Source organism: Acinonyx jubatus, chromosome B2, assembly GCF_027475565.1.
Source record: "Acinonyx jubatus isolate Ajub_Pintada_27869175 chromosome B2, VMU_Ajub_asm_v1.0, whole genome shotgun sequence".
In the NCBI taxonomy this organism is placed as follows: Eukaryota; Metazoa; Chordata; class Mammalia; order Carnivora; family Felidae; genus Acinonyx; species Acinonyx jubatus.
Window position 1 is genome coordinate 34,169,986 of NC_069385.1, and position 19,052 is coordinate 34,189,037.

The 19,052-nt window shown below is 40.7% G+C and overlaps 1 protein-coding gene across 2 annotated transcripts in view; it reads left to right on the forward strand.

The window, feature by feature from the left end:
* Positions 1-8: 8 nt before the first annotated feature.
* SAMD3 (sterile alpha motif domain containing 3) overlaps positions 9-19,052 on the forward strand; it is a 56,855-nt gene continuing 37,811 nt past the window's right edge. The window contains exons 1-4 of one of the 2 annotated variants that reach the window (XM_053222250.1): positions 9-139; positions 399-498; positions 1,170-1,359; positions 4,719-4,826. In XM_053222250.1, coding sequence (XP_053078225.1) covers positions 420-498; positions 1,170-1,359; positions 4,719-4,826 — 377 coding nt within the window. In that variant the 5' untranslated portion in view covers positions 9-139; positions 399-419. Of the gene's footprint in view, positions 499-1,169; positions 1,360-4,718; positions 4,827-19,052 lie in introns of both variants that reach the window. The other variant, XM_027056922.2, reaches the window with a different exon arrangement.

Below are 19,052 nucleotides of genomic sequence, written 5' to 3' on the forward strand. Positions count from 1 at the left end.
TAGTAGTGGTGAATTTCACACCTTTCTTTTCTTTGTGAAGAAACCTGGGTGTTAATGGTACAGGATTGGGTACCATTGTACGGCTTTGGCTGTCTGTTAGTAAAGCTGAGGGATGCCTGTGGAAAAAAAGTAGGAGAAGGTGAAGAAATTTGAGAAATGAGACTAGGAAATAGGTTCAAACCGGTCTCATTTTTTTAAGAGAGTATTTGTTTTATTAGTAACTTTTAGATGTGTATTCGGAAAAGAGTAATTTTCAAGAAGCTTAGTATTGAGAGTTTAAGAGTCTGGCAGAGGGAGGAGCTGAGATTAGAGAGCTGATTGGAAAACAAAATAAAAATAAAAGAACAACAATTAGAGAGAAAAACTGAAGAATCCTTCTCTGACCTTTTATTCTACAGGTGTATTTACAGGACACAGCAATGGAAACTTGGTCAGTTGATCAGGTCTGCAGTTGGTTGGTGGAGAAAAACTTAGGAGAGCTAGTTCGTAGGTTTCAAGGTGAGTTGTTTACACTTTGAAAAAATCTTAACACAGCAGCCTAAATATTGAGTGTCCTCTCTTAACTGCTAATTACTCTCGTTGCCTAATGCATGTGAATGGGGGTGTGGAGTCCTTGCAGTAGGGAATTTTCCTTTTTCTACTGACCCTGGTAGAGTTTGCATTTGACCTAGCCTCCAGAGGAGAATGTAGTATTTCAAAAAGAGCTCAAATAAAACAAAGAATTAAGAGTTAAAATACATATTTGATATATGCATTTGGCAATTGCTTGTATCTTTAATGCAGCATGTGTTCTGTTTGGTGTGGGATTTACAAGTTTTGGATATTGCCTGGGTGGTACTAGTAAGAATGATTCTCTGAAAGATTTTTTTTTCCTTATAAAAACAATGCCTGTTGCAGAGAAATTGGAAGGGGCAGGCCTTAATGTGGAAGTAAAAAGTGTTATCGCGACTCCATGTTCTGAGACTTTCCTAGGAGCAGAGAGCAGCTGGGAATGATGCGGTATCAGTGTTCTATCTTTGTAAAACTAGAGATAATTTTGTAACTTCAGAGGACAGGTTTAGAGGATCCTTTTAACCCCAGATACAATTTTGCTTGTTCAGAGTGCTGTGTGTTATTACAATGCTTTACCAGGCAAGCGTGCAGAAACATTTTTTTTTTCTTTTTCCCAGAGGAAGAAATAAGTGGGGCTGCTCTTCTAGCACTTAATGATCGGATGGTTCAGCAACTGGTAAAGAAAATTGGGCACCAGGCTGTTCTGATGGATTTAATTAAAAAATACAAGCAGAAGAGTCAAAGACTGGAGCCCCCTGGAAGCCCTAGAGAAACAGCCCCTCTCCAGCGAGCAAAAGCTGTCTCACCGTAAGTCTGGTCCTGAATGACCTTCATGTTGAGGCTGTGCTTTCCCCAAGCACAACGTTTGGGGTTTAAAACTCTGAAAACTGGGACCATTTTCAGCTAGATGGTGTGTACAGTATTTCTAATATCTGCATCAAGGACACTTTCGCAAAGTTTTATGAATCAAGATACTTTGATACTTTTTTTTTAATGCACCACTTTTAAACACCGACTCCAGTTGTTAGGGAAGTCCTGTAAACCGGCGTTCCTATACAGAAGGCTCTGTAGCAGGTGGTTGAAGTGAAGTGTCCATACAGCAGGAGTGCGAATGGACTCCTGAAGCTTGGGTCTTAAAATCAGGTTTGGGGAAAGGTATCTCTTACTGTTCCTTTGCTTTTCCCCAAACTTGTTTATTTATTTATGTATTTATTTATTTGCCAAGGATTTCTTATAGTGACTAATTTATAATCTCCTCTAGAGGCTTGCACGGTATAATTTGCTAAAGACTCTTGCCACAATGAGTTTCTAATTTCTCCCTAGAATGCTAAATGCTAAGATCACATCCCACAAAAATCATGTAGAAAAAATTGTGGTGCCTTTGAGGTTCAGGGATGGTTTTGTTGGTTTGTTTGTTTGTTTGTTTTTATCACTGACTAATGCAGTGAAAAGGAATGATAGCAGGAATTACAAAATTAAGATGTTCACTTTACAAATCTCCGCCCCAGGATCATTTCAAGCATTCTGACTTTTTTTTTCCCCATATTTTGAGACTTTTTGCAGTTTCTAGTATTAAATAATTATTCATTAATTTTTAACAGAAGATTATGATGTTGATGAATACCAGTCTATGTCTTTAGTTTTTCAGATCGTATCTATAATAATATGTATTCCTGTCTTGTTCTTTGATAGGGAATACAATGTTAGGGACATGTGGCCTAAGTAATTTTATTTCTAGAATATTTGGTTATTTGGAACATGGAGGGGAAAAGGTAGTCTTGAAGGAATGGTCCACGATCAGCCTGAAGATTCTACCATCTGATTTATTTGAAGGATTTCTCTTAAACATTCTTTTGACATATCTATGTAAAATCACACTCATCAATATGTGACTTTTGATGAAGTTCCCATTGTATGCTTCTATTCCTTTCCAGCAAAGCGTGGGTGTGAACCTCAAACAGCTCTCAAAGTAATTCCAAGCATTCTTGGATGAGTTGGACTTTTGAGCTGGAAGTTCCCTTCAGTTGATTGGAATCTTGATATTGCTTTAGGCACAGCTTGGAAGAAAACAGACAGCCTTGTTTCCACTGCAAATCAGTTTACAGTGTTCTCTAGTAAATGAGAACTAGCAGGACTTCCAGGAAATCTGGGCTTAATTCCTGGTTCTACCACTGCCTTGCATTAAGTTAAATGTTGATACTCCTGTTGCTTCTTCTGTATGTTGTGAAAAGTAATTCAGTACCTAACTTCATGTTAATTCACTGATGTTGGTTGTAACCTAAGCTTTGAGAAAATCTTTCCTCCTTCAAATAGTCTCATTTCTTTGTTAACCTGGTTAAGGAAGCCAGTTTCAAATATTGCCAATACTTGGAACACTGGTAGTCCAGGGATTTTTGAGTGGGGGCTTTCACTCTACCCAGGAAGTAGCTTATTCACTTTAAGTATTGGTTAAATTAATCTGGTACAAAACCACAGTTGCTGGTGGGGTTATTGGTTATATTTGGTTAAGCGCTTATTGGCTATATTTGGTTATTGTCAAATATGTTGTCATTTGACAAATGTATTATCACATGGGAATCATGATAATGAAGAGTGGCATGAGAATATGCTATTTAATTAAACCCTTTCAGGAAGTGCTAAATAAAGAAAGGAACTTGGTGCAGTAGAAAGAACCCTAAAGCTGGGTATCAAAACACTTGATTTCAAACCTCTCTTCTGATGATAGCTACTCCTCTAAACTTGGAGATTTGCTTGGCTTTTTTAATTTTTATTTTTATTTTTTTGGAGTAAAGATTTTTTTTAATATGAAATTTATTGTCAAATTGGTTTCCATACAACACCCAGTGCTCATCCCAACAGGTGCCGTCCTCAGTACCCATCACCCACCCCCCCTCCCTCCCACCCCCCATCAACCCTCAGTTTGTTCTCAGTTTTTAAGAGTCTCTTATAGTTTGGCTCCCTCCCTCTCTAACTTTTTTTTTCCTTCCCCTCCCTCATAGTCTTCTTTTAAGTTTCTCAGGATCCACATAAGAGTGAAAACATATGGTATCTGTCTCTCTCTGTATGACTTATTTCACTTAGCATAACACTCTTTCCAGTTCCATCCATGTGCCTACAAAAGGCCAGATTTCATTCTTTCTCATTGCCACGTAGTATTCCATTGTGTATATAAACCACAATTTCTTTATCCATTCATCAGTTGATGGACATTTAGGCTCTTCCCATAATTTGGCTATTGTTGACAGTGCTGCTATAAACATGCTTGGTTTTTTTTAGATTCAACTGCAAAATGAAGTGGGCAGAATGAATAATGCTTAAGACTCCTTCTAAAGAGTCTATAGTGGCATTCTATATTGGAGATTGCAGATGGGTTTCGATGTGAGTGCAGATTTCTTTTAGTGGCTAATGGTTGTCTAGTATATTTTGAAAAGTATTTGTAGGCCACATCTGGAAAGGATATTTGGCATCCTATTTAGATGTGAGCAAATCATAGGAATATGTACTAGGTAGGAGTATTTACAGTTGCTCTTTGGTTGTTGTTCTTGTTGGAGCTGGTAGAAGAATCACAGGCCGCCGGAAAGTTCGAAAACCGAGCTCAGCTCCCGGCTCTGCTATTCAGTAGCTTGTGGTGGTGAGCAACTTGCTTCTCCTTCTGGGCTTCAGTTGTATCACACATAAAGTGAGGGAGTTAGTGGACTGTGGTTTGAAAGGTGTTACATTTCACAGATAATACGCGATCTCCCAAAATGGCAGAGAGTGGAGAAGCAATCGGATGGAGTTAATCACTTTTTTTTTTTTGCAGGCTAAGGATATTAACCCATAAGGATATGTTCAGTTATCGCCATCATTTCAAAGAGGACTAGATTGCCGTAAGACCATTTATAAATATGACCAGCTGGTGAGAAAAGCACTGGGAAGTGGCGTCAGCCTACCTCCTGGCGCCTATGAACCACTGCGTGAGATGACTCCAGTGCTCCCGTGTTACTTTTATTTTTTATTTTTTTCCGTTCTCTTAGTCATACCCCCAACGTGGAGCTTGGAGGTGGACACAGATGAAGGGGTCGTTATGGGCTGTCTTCTACCCTCCGTAATGGGCTGCCAGGAGATCCAGTAGTTGTGGCTCCCGTTGAACAGCTCCTAACCCAACTCTTCCTTCTTGGTGACAGGGATGAACAGTCCTCTAGCCCAACCAACCGTGGGAAGCACACACCATCTTTCTATCCAGCTGAAAACCTTGATAATGGACTAATTGACCAAAGAGTACTGAAACAGAGGTGGGGTTGCTAACTTCTAAACATTTTAAAGCCAAATGATAATATTTGTCTTTATATTTTGAGATTTCATCTGTTTCAGTGTATTTCGAAAGCGGAAACTTTTCGTTTTGCTGCAAGGGAATCTTTTATCAAGTGATGAAGAGATTTGGTAAAAGGTGACGATGAAAATTTATGAGCTTTATATTGAAAAAGTGAAGTTTTGAGATGATACCTAGCATCTTTCAAGTACATGTTAAGGAGAAAGAAGATTTCTCTGTCATAAACTGGGGTGATTGGCAATAGCCACGAAAACAGAATTTATTTAGTGAATCGTGTCCTCTAGCGTATGCCTTTTGTGGAGTCTTTGTTTTGGCTCTGAATTTTATAGTTGTGGTTGTTTTTAACTTTACTGCTCTTGATGGAGACACTGCTTTGGTAAACACTTCCATATATTCCTACGTTGGATTTTATGTGGTAGTGTATTTCAATATATGGGCTACGTTGGAACAAAGGGAAACTATAGACCTAGAGAACTAGACCCAGGAATATGAAAGTCAGACAAAGTTCTGGGGGCAGTTGCAGGTAAGATGTGGTGCAAAAGTCATGATAGCTTATACAGAATTTCCAGTTCCTGGCCTATGTGGTTCATGCACTAGTCGTGATGCATATGGTTTTCAGCCACCGACCAGCAAATGTTTTCCTTTAAATGTACTGTCATTGAAGGGAGAAGATGTCAACTTGCGTAGGAGAATAATCAGGCAATAATCAAGCTGGGGTGTGGCCCTTTATAGTTTTCACAAAACTTTTACATTACTAACTTCTTTAGTCCACAGCAGTCTTGCAGGGTGGTCGTTAGTCTCTCTTTTTTGTAAATCAATAAAACTGAGATTTAGAGAAGTCAAGAGGCTTCTGGAGAGTTTTCCCTAATATGCTATTCTCACCTCAGGCAGGATCTAGGGCCATCAGGGCAGGACCTCAGGGGACGAAGGGCTGCAGCCTCAGACCTCAGGTGCCTGGTCCCAGTAATTCCTCAAAGGCAGGAAAAAGCTGCACCTTTGATCAGGAGCGCTTGCAAAATGGGCCTCGGATCTGGGGTGCCCTCTCTGTCCTCTTTCCTTCTTCACCGTCTTCAACCTTGCGTCCCATCCCTGGGACGCCAGCTCCTGAAGATCTCTCAGCGTTAGGGCCCATCGCCTCCCCGTCTGGGGTGGTGAACAAGAAGGTGGAAGGCAATGACCTAGGTGAGACTTAGTCCCGATGGTCTTCCTATGGTTCAGAAGATGTAAATCCATTTTAAAGGTGGCTTCATTCTCCTGCTTTCTGCTCATGGGTGCTTGTTGATTTCAAGGGCTTTCCTTTGATGTGGCTCTGGGTGTATGGAATAAGCCATGAGTTCTCAACTACTCTTTCCGTTAGCTTTAGCCCCCAAAAGCAGCAGGCAGTCCCTTCTATAACTGTTCAGGTGTGAGTAGAGAGAAGAGGAGAGATGATTAGACCCAGTAGTGCGACCCTAGTACCACGGTGAATCAGTATCCAAATCTGCATGATGGGAATAATAACAATAATACTTTCTTCATGGTACTTTTGTGAGAACCATCATCTAACAAAGCCTGCCAAGTGCTGAGCACAGTGGAAACACATGGGAAATACTCAGTGTAGCACTATCACCGCTCCGGGAGCACTGTTCCAGGTGGTATTGCCACTTGCCATAGGACTTTTCTCTCCCTATTTGCTGCCAGTGGGAGGTGAGGACACAACCTTTTATGGGTTCTGTAGGTCTTTTCTCTTTTTCTAGGCCTTCTTGTGACATTTCATCCTCGTAATGGTTCTGTGATACCTGCAGGGCACGATGATTATTGCCATTTTTTTCACACGGTTGGTCAAAGGAAAACTTCCTGGACCTCATGGTAATTCTCATTCTTCATAGAACTTGGCAAGGGGGAGAAAAAAACAGACTGGCTGAGAAATGGAAAGAAATAGGAGGGTTTGGAAACCAGAGCCAATATTCCTAGACCTTTCTCTGTAATCAGTAAGTGTCTCCTAAGCTATATGACTGCCCCTCACTATCCACAAGCACCTCAGAGCTACATATGTTCAAAAAATGAACTCGTGTCCCCTGCCTTAGTATGTATTTGAGTGCAAGAGACACAAATCCACTCAAACTAACATAAGACAAGGGGGGTTTATTGTAATAAAAAACATTTCACAACACACAGAGGCAAAACATGTAAATTCTCTGGGCCTGGAGGAAGCTGTCCTTGCACTCACGGAGCCATGCGATGGCCATCTCTGTCTCTGTTCTGCTTTCCTTGTCTGCCTCATTCCCTTGCTTCTCCCTAGGAGGGTGGATTTATCCTACTACTCATGGCTGCTCTGCCGTGTGCAGACTGGCTGGCATATGAGTACCTTGCCATAGCACTGACTCCACATTAAATTCTCCCTGAAAACAGCTCAGGTTATCCTAGTCAACCAATTCAGTCTTTCAGTGTTGCTTAGTTCGGTACCCAGGGAAGGGAAACTAAGGGGTCCAGCATGGATCAGCTGTCTCCTCTTGGGCAATCAGTTGTGTTGTGGGTAGAGACAGATTAAAGACAATGTACCTAGTTTAAATATTTTCACTCCAGTTCTGCCCTTTATCTAGAGCCGTGCCTGGCATGGCACAGATTTTCTCCCTTGCCACAGCCTATCTCAGACAGGGGCTCCATCATCCAGCTCCATATCAAGGGAGCCACCCTTGATCCCTTCCTCCTGCCCATCTGCCTAGCATGTTATTCATTCAACAGGGGTTGATTAAGGGCTGTTGCATGGCTTTTGTATCAGGCTGTGTTGTTCCCTTCCCTTCCCTACCTGCTCATCTTTGAAGATTCTGCTCAAAATCCCTCTTTTAGAAGAACCTTCCATTTTGTTATTCCAGGCCGGGCAAAGAGCCCTGCATCTGTGTAGTATCCTCTATGTGTCTCTTGCTTGACTTTTAAAAGTAGTTAACGGAACTGGTCGCTTTAAAGTCTTTATTCTCTCATTAGACTGAAAGCACCTTCTGGGCAAAGACCATGCCTTATTTGTCGTTATAAACAGCGCTGGCATAGTCCTTGGCACGCAGAGTCTACGTAGGAGTTTTTAAATTGAACTGAGGGTGTGTATGATCCAGCGAAAGACTGAATGTATCTTCGTGGGGCAGGATAAATGTTTGAATAACGTCAATTTCTTTTGCGATCTGTTGATACAATTCATACTAAATATGCTGACTTTTTCACAGGGTTCAACTCCAGGAGTTTATAAGCCACTTACACATAACAGGCTAGAAAGCTTACATTGTTTGGCTCGGAGGCTTTCGTGAAGCCACGTGCTTTTAAGAGACAGGGAGGGACAGTGGAACAATTGCCCACTTTGGGCATGCACCTGCTCTGGAATCCTGCCTCCACTTGCTTGCCAGGTGGTCTCGGCACAACAGAGGGTGGGAACATCCACCTGCATGTGTAGTTCGTGAGGTCCAAATGGGACAACATATTCAAGTACCTGGCATCTATTAACACACTTTACAAGGTGGCTGTCGTTCTTGTGATATTTTTTCCATGAACACGTGCTTTCCACTCAGATTATTTGCAAACAAGAAGAAAAAGAAGGCTCCAGAGTCAAGCTGTTCACCTGACCTTGGCTAAGTCTCTACTAGAGATGTGTGTGTCCCAGGGAAACACTAGGGTGCGGTGACGTAGTGCAGGTTTTTCTGGTGATAGGTGATACCACGCTCTTTCCTGAATTGCTTAAATGCGCGTCTTTGATGTAAGGAAAGGATTATGAGGATCCATCTTAGATGTGCTCGTGACCCTTTGGAAAGAGATTTTTTTTTCAATGCCGTCCTTTGTTTTTCATTTGTACAATTTGCTTCCCTTTTAGTACTTAATAAGGCATGAAATCAAATAAAGAGGTAGAGGTTTCTTAAATGTTACTTTAAAAACACTTTGCTTAAACTTTAAGCATATGTGTGCAGATGTTTTGCTTCTCCCTTAGGTCATAATTATAAATTAGTCATGGTTTCAAGTGTATTTAAAAATCATCTTAATGATTTTTTCCTTGGTCTACATTTCCTTGGAAATGCTCAGTGATCTTACCCATCTGCCTAAGCTCAGTAAAGCAAATGGCAGTGGGTCCACACTTGATGTGTCGTCCGTCGGCTCTATCATTCAGCTCAGATAAGGACACCACAGTCATATGTGCCTCTTATCCAGTGCGCAAAAAAAAAAAAAAAAAAAAAAAGGAGGTTCAATGAAGCGCACCAAAGACAACAGGTGATAAATCGTCCCACGTCAGTGGAGCGAGGACCCTTCAGAGGGAAATGCAGGATCGCACCATCTCCCACCACAAGGTGTATAGAATCTGTACCTAAAGCATCTGTGCTTTGTAAGTATTACATTCTAACTTTAGTCCTTAATTGGAGACTCCCACAGTGCACTGAGACAGTAAATGCTATGAGGAGACCTATAGACAGAAAACTCATTTCACTTTGTTTGACCCAGAATTCTTTCTCCGTGCAACATCTGTTAATATTACAAAAAACACCTTAGGAAATACGGACTTAAAGATTTCTTCGCTAAGCCAGCATTCATTTCATATGTAAATATTTCTGTGCCAGGTACTTTGTTTAGGCACTGAGGATACAGTAGTGAACAAAGCAGACCAAACCTCCTATCCCACAGTCTAATGGAGAAGAAAAGTAAAAAAAAAATGTGACACTACATTATAATATATTTAAGTGCTATGGAGACCAATAATACAAAGGAAAGGGAGGGGTGGATAGAGAGTGAGTGGCGTGAGTGTGTGTGCGTGTGTGTGTGCACGCGTGTATTCAGGAACGTTCTATCTCAGCACTTTCAGGGAAGTCTTTTGACTTTGACCAGGTGATGCTGGAGCACAGACTCAAATGAAGCGAGGGATACTGGCTCACTAAGCTAGAACTTGGTGAGTTTCCTTCAGTGGAGGATATCTGTGGGCCCAGCCAAACAAGAACTACAGAATCAGGGGAAATTGGGCTGTCACACTGATAAATAATTCTCTGACTCCTGCGCATTCCCATTAAATCTAATATGAAGTCTTTAGAGAGCTAAAGTAAGCTTGAGTTCTAATCTTTTTTCCCTCTTTGTTCAGTCCAAAAGTTACTGAATATACATCATGAGCTAGGTGTTAGGTAGACTGTGGGTGAGGTGGAGGGCAATTTAGTCCTTACCTAGCGGACCTCCGAGTCTAGTAGGCAAGAGATATGGAAGCTAATAACTGCAATATTGGGAAAGGGATGGAGAAGTAGAAATTCACAGGGTACAGAAATAGCACAAAAGAGGGAGAAATAGGACTTCCAGGGAAGTGAGTATGGAGAAGCCCTCTGTGGGGATTTTGGACGCTGACTAGAAACTTATCTAAAGCAAAATAGGGCAGGAAAGGAAAAGGACATTCAGAGCAAAGCAAACAGCATGCACCAAGGTACAAACACCTGAAATCGTATAGGGACTTCTGTGGAGTCGGTAGTTTTGGACAGTGAGAGATAGCAGTGGAGACAATGGAGTTGGTGGAGATGGTAAGAGGTGCCATTCAAGAGGTAAGGAGGTTCCGGGCTGTGTCCATGAGCAGAGCAACTGTATATTAGGTTCACCTGCAAGATTTAAGCAAAATATATCAACGCCCTAGACCACTGCTTCTCAAGCTCTTCTGTACTTGAAAATCACCTGGGCGTTTTGTTAAAATGCAGATTCTGATTTAATAGGTCAGGAGTGGGGCCTGAGAGTCAACATTTCCAATAAGTTTCCAGGGAATGCCAGTGCGAGAGCCACTCTTGAGTAGCAAAGCACTAGACCAACAAGAATTTCTGGTGACGATTTGGGGCGCCTACGTGGCTCAGTAGGCTAAGCGTCTGACTCTTAGTTTCAGCTTAGGTCATCATTTTACAGTTGGTGAGTTCAAGCCCCATTTGGGCTTCATGCTGACAGCACAGAGTCTGCTTGGGATTCTCTCTCTCCTTTGTCTCTGCCCCTCCCCTGCTTGCTCTGTCTCTCTCTAAAAAAAGAAAAAAAAAAGAAGAATTTCTGGTGATGTACAATAGGCTAAATATTTGTGCCCCCCCCCCACATTTCATATGCTGAAACTCCAATCCCAATGTGATAGTATTTGGAAGTGGGGCTTTGGGAGGTAGTTAGGTCATGAAGGTGAATCCCATCTCATGGATGGGATTAGTGCTCTTGTAAGAAGAAGCCAGAGAACTTTCTGGCTCTCCTTCCACCATGTGAGGACAAGAAGACTGCCTGCTGTAAACCAGGAAAAGGGAAATCACCAAGAACCGAGCTGTGCCAGCACCCTGATCTCACACTTCCAGCCTCCTGAGCTGGGAGACATAAATGTTTGCTGTTTAAGCCGCCCAGTCTAATTTGTGACAGCAGCCCAAACAAAGACAGGGTGGGACCTGTACATCAGTATTTTTGAAAGTTACACACCCAATTCTAATATATAATGAGAATTGAAAACTACTGCTATGGATTACAGGGGTGTTTCATCATGTATTGAGGCAGTGATGTAGAGAAGGGACTGGAGAAGCATGAGAGAAGGAAGATGCTAGGGTGAAGTTTAAGCAAGAGATGATGACGGTCCAAGCTAAGACAGTGGTAATAGAGAAAATGATATTTAAATAGAAAATCAAGAGGACTTGATTAATTAATGCAGGTGGAGGGAAGAGTCTTGCTAGGTGGTAAGTTTTTCCTTGTATTTCAGAGCCTGAAATAATGGTGGTGCCATATCCAAATTATGGCAGAATTGCATCGTGAAGGAGATACTTAACAGTTTATTCAATAGAATTCAATGGAGTGAAGAAAAATAGATAAGTCCAGAGCTTCTTCTTACTACTTTACATATTAACATTACATGGAAGTACACACCTGATGGGAGTGAGCCTGAACGCCTGTTCAATAACACAGCCTGTCAAAGAGAGGGACTCACTATCTTTGTTCAGAATTGTCTACATTCCTCAGTGAGCCACTGAATGCCCTGAACTACTGTGACAGTCAGTGACAAATCAGATTACCTGAATCCTTACAAATGTAAAACTGTGATCTTTATGAAGCTCCATAGTAGAGGAATTGGCCAACCCCAGGCTAGATGAGCAGGTGAACAGGGCTGCTGGGAGAAGACCAAGTCACTAAAGGTCTTGCCCAAGAGGCACATGAAACAAGCACTCTGATCAGATTTGAGAAGTGAAATTTGCACAATACTCTGCACACCGCACCCCTCCCCCACCCCAAAAAAAGATGCTGTAAGGACATGACATATATTGTTCTCTGGGAGGTCCAGATCCAAAGGTCTAGTCGTATGAAGGTGGATTTTTTAAAAAGCTGCCCTGGATCCACTCAATCCTAAGTGATCATATTTTGACACTTCTAAACTACAAAATAGTAGTACTGAACCACTTTGCAACAACTAAGTAGGTAATGTCTCATTAATTTTGCTTATGTATGAAAGAGGAACAAAAATGAAAAAGGGACTCACGCATGATAGCTCTGAGACCTATTTATGGTTTTTGTGACTATCATGCTAGTAAGCATAAATATTGAAAGTATAAGCTAGAAGTTCCTGGATTTTTGTAGGGCTGCCAATAGCAAGAGGAATTGGATAATAGGAAGACGTAAAATAATTATTTACATTGGCTTCTTTTTGTGATTAGTCAAGGCCCCAAAGGCTCCTGGGTCTTTGACACTCACACTGGCAGCCAAAGACAGGGAGAATTTGAGAGGAGTGTGTCTACACTACAGCACAGGCCTGATGCCATTCACATCTCTACCCCCTTTTTGTATCTGAGTATGTGTTCACACATGCACTTCAGAAACTAAATTCGTCTGGAAGACTCACGGATTAAATGGCAGATGTGAAAGCCTGCCACTATAAAACATAAATTAAAAGCAAACATCAAAATGCTGAGAGTGTGGAGCAAGCTTTTTCTGAATGAGTGGTAGGTACCATCATTTCCGGCAACAAAAGAACATTTCCGTCACAGTCCATGTATGTCTTGCAGTGACACTGTTCACTGTTTTCAGAGGTGGCGTCTCACTTTGCTCATTGGCATGTGCCTCTTTAGAGAGTTTTGCCAAACTTCTTGTTCATCTTGTGTTCTTAGCAGTGGAAAGTCTTGCCTAGGTAAAGTAAAGCAGGCAATTGCCAGAGTACTGGCATAGAACACAGAGCAATATTTCTGTTTAACTTGTAGTTAGGTCAAGTTTGATCATTATTTTGAAGATATATATTGTAACATCCTTTTCTTTTCTAGGCTAAAGTGATAGCAGTTTCTTTAAATAGATATCTAAGCTGCTATAGCTTCCTCCCTCTTCTTCTATGTTCCAAAAACATTTAAGCTTTTAGATGTTGCTGTGGTTACATGCATTTAGTTTCAGAGTTGATCATGTAACACTGGGCTTGCCAATCTATACCATTCTCAGTGGATAAAGTCTGTAAGTTTGGGTGAGGAGAAGAAGAAAATGAAAATGAGATCTCAAAATAAAATGGTTTGTGGGACACAATCTTTCAGTCCAGTCCCTGGAAAGCATTGCAGTTGTCACAACTTTCTCTTCCCATGATGGCAGTACTACCCCTGTGCTACTTCAGATGTGAAGACCAAGCCCATTGGCCTGAATGGCCATTCTTCACAGCCACGTGATCCAGTTGTCCTTGGTTCTTTTTTCTGGAGGACCAGAAAGCTATACTATTTTATAAAATTAGAAGAGCCTCACAGTCCCTGAAGTAGTAGATTATCTCTAAATAGATGCTCCGGGAGAAGGGTGCCATTTGTTCTCTGAAGTTTAAGATAGCAGGGATGATACATGAAATGACTATGGCTCCAGAAGTCAACCAGGATTCAGATGAGTGTGATGGGAAGTTTGCCCCTGGTTCTGTAGCGAAGCCACATGGGATGCAGCTGAAGCTTGGTGAGACACTGAGAAAGTTCCTTTTTGGGAGGCTTTACTGGGGGGGTGGGGAGAGGACATTGATCATTTTGCAATTCTCCCCAGCCAGTCTAATTCTTGGATACCTTTTGTGCATACAGAAGACTCCACTCCAATCCCAGATCTGCCTCTCTAGCATTTCGGTCCCACTGGTTTGCATATCTCAAACAGAAGGACTTAGTGATGTGGAACTTCTTTTTGCTGGCACATTGGCTTGATGCCTTGCTAGTCAATGGTTCCTTTGAGGTAGGGGGGCTGTTTTTAATATAACAGAACTCTCCTTCTCGAAAGATGGCGATTTTATGTGTGAAAACAAAAATGTATGGAACTAAAGACCGTCTTTATCTGTCATAGAATATTACATTTAATATTTTATATCTCTTTCAAATGTTCCTAAATCTTTTACATTTTTGTTACAAACTGTTCCACTCAGCAAATTCATAGGGAAATCAAAACAGATGAGGAGCCAAGACAGCTCAGTACTCATGGGGCCAACATTGGACGAGGCCATGTGGGGGATTCAGATAAGGGAGACCACCTGAGAGCCAGGAGAATGGAGGAGAGTTCACCAGAAGTGCTTAAGATGAGCCTAGGAGTATGAGGAAAGCTCAGGGATTTCTGGGTGAGAGAAGCAACTACTGATACATGTATAGGGTGTTCTGCAAATATAGAAGGCTTGGTTTTTGGCTGGATCTGAGAATTCACATTGGATAATAGCTGATAATAAGATAGCACAAAATTGGACCATGTTATGAATTGTCCTAAGTATTAAGTATGATGAATTCAAATTTGGGATGTTAAGAAGTTACACACCATGAATTTTGTTTTTGTTTATAGAATCTAAAAACCTTATCACCTGCTTTATTTGTGGAGATAAGTAAAGGGAGAATGGGAAAATTTCTTTTTAAATATGAGAGTCCACTAAATTGGAAGCAAAAGCTTTGGACTCTTAAGGTGTTTTAATTCACAAAGAAATGCTGACACTTTTTGGTCTGGAGGTTCAAGAGTTTACAGTCTCCCTAAAGCAAGAGTGTCTGCTTTCATGGGGATAAAATAACTGCCAACACTCAATGGCTCTAAATGGGGTTTTTATTGCAGGGAATAGTTCCAGGTTTTTCCTTCCAAACATACATTTTTTACATTCAAATATGTTAATAAATCAGTTATTTTCTTCTTCTTGGAGAGTTCCAGGAACCCACAGGGCTGATAACTTAAGAATAGGCCCGCCTCAGGCTGCCCTTAGAAATAGGACTATTCTCAGCAAGACCAGATACTGGAGATGCTCTTGGTCGAAGAGATAAACACAGCACATTGGGTCCCTGATGGCCTATCTACCGTGTTCAATGCATAGTACATGATGGCTAGGGACAGGAGAATCCTGAATCACCCATGTCACTCAACATGTGGGTTACCTTGTAAGGAAGAAGGAAGATTATCATGCCTATAACAACTGGGAAAAGGGTGAAGTTCACATGATGAATCACAAAAGGCAAAACATCTAGTACAGTCAGGTCTCACAGGCAAAGTTTCAGCTTTCCCATACACTTGGTCTTTAAACTATGGGACTTGTAGATTTTCAGTGAAACTTCCACAGTGGCTTCTGTCTAATCCCAGCAATCTTTCAATACCTGAGGTTTTTTTTAAATTCCTTAACACATTGGGAATAGTCCCTAGAAATGTTGGATTCTTGAGTGTTTGGACTGCATGTGGCTTATACATGATGTGCAGTTATCAGATCACATCACATGATATACAGTTATCAGATCATGTAAACCCAGAGACAGCTGAGCTCCTCTGTAGATTCCAGTCATAGAAACAAAGGTAACCAGTGAGTGTTTCTTCAGAATAAACTGCTCCAAAAGATAACAGTTGAAGTGGTAGCCCAAGTGTTCATCAAATTAAGGCAAAATTTGTTATATGATTAGGACAAACATAGGAGGCCAGCAACAGTCCACTGTCCATGCAATATGTTTCTTGTCCAGCTCTGTTTTTTGTTTATACATCTTGTTTGTCTTCTCTCTAGAGACAGTAGTCCTGGGTATCCGCTTTATTATCATGGCAGGGCAACTGAGTCCTAGGAAGGGCTTCTCCATAGGAACCCGGGAGCCTGGCAAGCTACAGAGAGATGTTACTTTTGAATAGCCTCATTGACAGCTTTCTTAAGGTGTCCTGACCTCAGATAGACAGGTATGAATTGGCATAGTTTGATATGGTCATTCAATCAGACCAGGATCCAGGGGCCTAGAACTTGAGTTGCTTCTTTTTCTTGGGCATAGTTACCGTGTCAATCAAGACTGGTTTAATGTACTGGGTACCTGGGTTATGTCTTGGGTCAAAGAGCACTTGGAAGTCATTAGCCAGCTCTTTCTGGCTCTTCTACAGATTGACATGACGATATCAGTGTTTATGTAAAATTAGATAGAAGGTCAAAAGGAGAAGGTTTTATGACTCTCTAAGGGGATAAAATATGGCAACATGGAATTTAAAAAGTGAACTATTACCCTATTTTTTTTCAATCTATTTTCTCCTTATGTTTTTTGGACTGGATTATTTCTACTGTTCTGCCTTCAAGCTCACTCTATATAGAGTATATAATATATAACCTCCATTCTACTGTTTATCCTGGCTAGTACATTTTTTTTATTTCAAATTTTGTAATTTTCTCTCCTAAAATTTCTGTTTGGTTCTTTTTAATAATTTCTATTTCACTGCTAAAATGTCCTACTATTTAAATCATTCAAGCACATTTTCCTCTAAGTCACTGAACATTGTTATGCTAGCTATTTTAAAGTCCTCATCAACATCTGGATTATCTCAACATCATACTCCGTTAATTGCATTTACTCTTGAAAATGAGTCACACTTTTCTGGGACTTTGTTTATGTCACATAATTTTGGATTATATCCTAGACATTGTGAATGTTACAGTGTGGAGACTCTTGATTCTGGCTTATTCACCTGAAGAGTGTTGATTGTTGGTTAGTTTGTTTTAGCAAAACAACAAAATTTGTTGGGCTCACATTTAAAACTGTCTCTTAGGGATCGGCTCAAATCCAAGTTTAGTTCTCTTATTTGCAATGGAGCTATGCACATGTGTGGTTCCAGATCAGCCAAAGATTTGGACAGTTTAGACACAGAATTTGTAGTTCCCTCTCATTAGATGTTTCCTTTCTGAGACTCTCCTCTCCCTTTCCAGAGATGAGGTTGCCCAGACTCTGCCCACTAATTCAGCAGTCCAGAAAGATGGTGGGTTTGCTCTTAGAGTTTTAGCAGCCCTGCCTGAGGCCTGCCTTCAGGCCAAAAGTCATAAAAAGGAAATTCATTCCATGTCTTCTTTTTTTTTTTTCCAAGTGTAGACTCCTCTTCAGAATCTGCCTGTTTTTTTTTCTACTTGCCAGTGTTTTCAATTCATTTTTGTTTGCTTGTTTATTTGTTTTTGTATTTTGTCTAGTGCTAATAGTTATTATTCGAAGGATAGCTGGTTCAGTGTGAGCTAATTAGGCCATTCCAGAAGCAGAACTCTGCTGGTCAATTGCTGAAGTAGCCCACATTTGAATGCCTGGGTAAATGTAGTAACATGAACAATGGAGAGAAGTAGGCAAATACAAGAGATAAGATATAGGGAAATTTTCATGATACCCAGATGTAAAGAATTAAGATGAAAAAGACAGTGAAGTGTTAAGTCTGAGTTGCTAAGAGAAAGCGATACAATGAAAGAAACATGGAAATTGGAATGGTGTCTTAGCCCAGCTGCCATAATTAAATTGACTGGGTGGTTTAAAAAACAAATTTGTTTCTTACATTCTGGGGGCTGGAAAGTCCAAGATCAAGGTGTCAGCCAATTTCTGGTGAGAGCTGTCTTCTTGGCTTGCAAATGGCCAATATGATGGAGAAAGAGAGTGTGCTCCCTGATGTCTCTTCTTATAAGAACACTAATCCTATATATCAGGGGCTCATTTAACCTTAATTATTTCTATAAAAGTCCTCTCACCACAGCGTCATTGGGAATTAGGGCTTCAATTGTATGAATATTGGTGGGAGAGACACAATTCAGTCTACAGTAAATGGAAAACTGGTTTTGAAATGAAAAGATTATAAATCATTTTGGACATGTTGAGTATGAAATGAATAATGTACAAGTTGCTGGAGATGGAGGGCAAAGCATGGAAAAGAGATTATTGAGTTCTTGGAGAAACGGGAAGACGGGAAGCAAGTAAAATAGCATATAGGAAAATGAGAATGAAAACAGGACTGTGAAAAAGTGGTCAATTGTACTACATGTGGTTAGAAAGATCTTGAAAAAGCCATTGCCTGAAGGTCCTGAATTTGTAAATTAGGAAATCATTATCAATTTTCAAGGAGGCAGTCTTAATAAAGAGATTGGGAGGAGGTTAATGTGCAAGAGATTAAGGAAAGGCATGATGGGAGTGTTATGAGGGACATATTGGGAGCATAAATGGTGAGTTGGATTACCAGGGTAGCAAATGCAGTGAGGAACCGCTGAAAGGTTAGATATATTGTTGAGACCAAAGTGAATTCAGCCCTGCTCAGATAACCACTCCTTTCAGTTGACCACATTCATCCTCCCATCAAAGTCGTTGTGCATTAACTCTACTAAGCAAAATTATATATATTGGAGATAAAAGAAATGGTCCCTGTCCCCGGATAACACATATGCCTTTTTGGTCATTTCCAAGGCTCAGTCTCTGTCTTCTGCGCATTGAAATTTTTCCTTAGAGAGCTGGAGCTCAACTTGACCTGTTCTTAATACAGCTATCTTCCTTCCCATAGGTGAGCCCCCTAGTGTCTGCAGAATTAGATGATTTTTCACCCCAAAGTCAAACAACATTTCAAAACCAATGAACTTTCTTTCATGAGAACCTCATTTCATAATTTTTTAAAATTAATGCATATTGCAGTGATGATATTGCCATTTATCAAATGTGTCAACTTAATTGGAAGTTTTTTTTATTACAAAATAAACTCTACATATAAACTCTTTAGTGCAATAGACTTTGATTCACTTAGACTGGGATCAATCCTAGCCACTAACATTGTCTTAAAAGTCTTATAAGCTTTTCAGTTGATTTTATTGCATACCCAGGATTGAGATCCGTTGGATCAGAGGTCTTTTGTGGTGTTTTGTTGACAAGCCCTGGCACTGAGGTGGGGATAGAAGTATTAGTGTCCGCTCAGTTTGGGATTGCTTTCTGCTCTTTGCACTTGCTTAAGGGTGACTTCCACTGGTATTCTGCTCAACTCTGCCTCAATGAAGATA